Source organism: Orycteropus afer, unplaced genomic scaffold (genome assembly GCF_000298275.1).
Source record: "Orycteropus afer afer isolate SDZICR_OR568_19922 unplaced genomic scaffold, OryAfe1.0 scaffold00694, whole genome shotgun sequence".
In the NCBI taxonomy this organism is placed as follows: Eukaryota; Metazoa; Chordata; class Mammalia; order Tubulidentata; family Orycteropodidae; genus Orycteropus; species Orycteropus afer.
Window position 1 is genome coordinate 880655 of NW_006922281.1, and position 2788 is coordinate 883442.

Genomic DNA, 2788 nt, shown 5'->3' on the forward strand with positions numbered 1-2788 from the left:
AAGAAAAGGCAGTACAACCCCTGTCTTCTGTCATTGTCCCCCCTGACCCACACTCAAAGCTGTATCTGGAGTCTCCAGCTTACTCTAGGATCGTATGTGTAATTGGATCTGTGACCTTGGCAGGCTTCTGAAATATTTTTAGCCCCCAGGAGCTTGATGACATTCATAGAGTGTGAAATAATGTCAAAACTTTGAGGACCAGGTATAGACAACACTCCTCAGAAATCTACCTTGGGCACTTTAAGAAGGAGCAAAGAAAGCCGCTAGCCCATCCAAAGAGGCTGGATGAGGCATTTTCATGCCCTTTGCAGTTCCTTTAGGAGCTCTGGAGGTGCTATGGTTAAGGCATTGGCCTGCTAACCAAAAGGTTGACCATTAGAATCCACAAGCCACTCTGCAGAAAGAGGAGGCAGTTGTCTTTAAAAATTTACAGCCTTGTAGACCTTATGGAGCAGTTCTACCCAGTAGTATAGCCTTGAGATGAATCCACTAGATGGTAGTGGGTTTTGCAGGACCGTGGGCCTTCATCCAGGGAGCTCTGGTGGCATTTGACTGCTAATCAGGAGGCTGGTGGTTCAAACCCAGCAACCACCCCTTGGAAGGAAGGTTGGGCAATCTCGCCTGGGAAACCCGAGGAGGGGTTGAGATATCGCCTGGGAAACCCGACGAAGGGTTGCTCTGAGTCCCAATCAACTAAGGCAGTGAGTTTGTTTTCTTTTTGGGGCAGGGAAGGAGGCCTTCATCCCAGGGTCTTAATAAGGCTGCTTCTCGCCTCGGCTTGTGGAGCGGAAACTACATTACCCAGAATTCTGTGCGACTAGCAGCAACTAGAACAAAAGAAAGTCCACAAAATGCATTTCTGCGCGTGCGACTGACGCCTGGGCGGGACTTCCGGGGTTGGCAGTTTTTGAATGCAGGTTCCATAAGGTCAGAAGGAACCTGGGAAGGGTCCAGACGACTCTTGGGCCCGATCCCACGGAGGCGAATCTGAGGCAGGGCGACGGCGCCTTCCGGGTGCCCCCTCACGGACGACCAACGTACGCAGCCCTGGCTCTGCTCAGCGCACAGGCTCCATGGCGGTCGCAGCGCTGAGGGACTCGGCTCAGGTGAGTAGCGTCCTCCAGGCCTCCGCGTCCTCGAGCCCCGAGTGGGCCGCCCGCTCAGGTCCCTGTAGCCCAGGCCCGGGACCTGCACACGGGGGCGCTGGTGGTCGGGACCCCGTTTCCTGAGAACTAGTGTGATGGGGGGTCGGGGAGAGGCCCCGGCAGAGGGACCGGCAGGGAAAGGCTGCAGGTGCGACTGAGCCGGAGCAGCAGGGAAACCCGGGGTCCGTGGTGTGTCCGCCGGAAGCCGAGTTAGGAGTCGCGCCCGATGGCGGGCTGGGGAGCCGTGTCTTCATTCTGAGGACGCTGGGAGCCGTGGAGGGAGGTGGACGAGAGAGGGGGTGATCAAAATGCTCCTCAGAGCAAAAAGCAGCAGGAAGGGGGTGATGATAGGAAGGTTGAGTTCTTTTCCAAGATCACACGGTAGGAACAGCTCTGAGATCCGAGGACCAGAGTTAACGCAGTGACCCCGCGGTCTCCTATCTCCAGGGCTGGACAGAGAGGCCGGAGTCCGTGGTCACCTGCCTGTCACTTCTCCCTCTTCCCGTGGCGGCAGAATTGCTTCTGGACCCAGCACAGATGAGTGGAGCGTGTCCCAGAGCCTCACTGGTCCTGCTGTGAGGTCACCCCTGTGGTCTCGGGCTTTGTGCTGTCCTGGGACTCTTCACCTCACACTCTCCTAGCGTGTGGGCCTGGGGACCCTGAACACATCCTCAGGCCAGTGTTACAGAGCTGTTTAGCGCTGCGCCAGCAAGCCTCCTGCCACAAGGCACTGAGCTGTCTTGCTCCATGGGCCGGGAAGCCCACTGTGCCATTCTCCTGCTGGTCCTGGTTCTGTTGCCTCTCTGCCTCGGTTTCTTGCCATCTCTGCTGCTACAGCTCTCTGTCTCTGTGTATAGGAGGTTCCCAGTGCAGGGACCAAAGGACAGACTCCACTCATCTTCTTGGTGGTAGTAGTCCCCCCTTTCTAGCTCTAGGATGGCTTATTTTAAGCCTAGCAGGGTGGCAAAACTCACCAATCCCCTTGTTAGGGTGCCATGTACCTTATTTACATTATTAGCAAGCTGTCCAGTCCCTTTGACAGAGCCACAAAAACTTTATTTGCGTTGCTTTTGTTGTTATTAGGTGCCATTGAGACGGTTCTCCTGATAGTGATTCTCTGTACAACAGAATGCAACACTGTGTGGTCCTGTGGCATTGTCACAGTCCTTGCTGTGTTTGAGCCTATTTCTGCATCCACTTTGTCAGTCCATCTTGTTGAAGATCTTCCTTTTCTTTGCTGACCCTCTGCTCTACCAAGCATCATGTCCTTCTCCAGAGACTGGTCCCTCCTGATAACATGACCAAAGTACAAAATACAAAGTCTTGCCATTTGTGTAGTCCCATTTGGTAGGAGTTAGAAGACCATGGTGAAAAAGACCTATAAAAATGATCTATCAATTTGTTCAGTAAACTGTCACCCAAATCACAATTAAAATAATAAAAAAGTGATCTATCGTACCACAAAGGGTGTGGTAGGAAGCCCAGTGAGATGGCTACTGGTGTAGTTCAGGTGGCTTGATGGGTATCGTGTCTGTGGAGGTAGAAGGAATAGTTGGGTTCTGGATCTGTCGTAAATAGATCTGTTTGGGTTTTCTGAGGTTGAGTGTGATAGAGGGAAAGGTAGGAGTCAGAGATGACCCCAG

General features: G+C 53.2%; 1 protein-coding gene across 1 annotated transcript in view; it reads left to right on the top strand.

Annotated features, from left to right (window-relative positions):
* The first annotated feature begins 1073 nt into the window (after positions 1 to 1073).
* LOC103211113 (zinc finger protein 420-like) overlaps positions 1074 to 2788 on the top strand; it is a 12033-nt gene continuing 10318 nt past the window's right edge. The window contains 1 exon segment of the mRNA XM_007957034.1: positions 1074 to 1106. Coding sequence (XP_007955225.1) covers positions 1074 to 1106 — 33 coding nt within the window.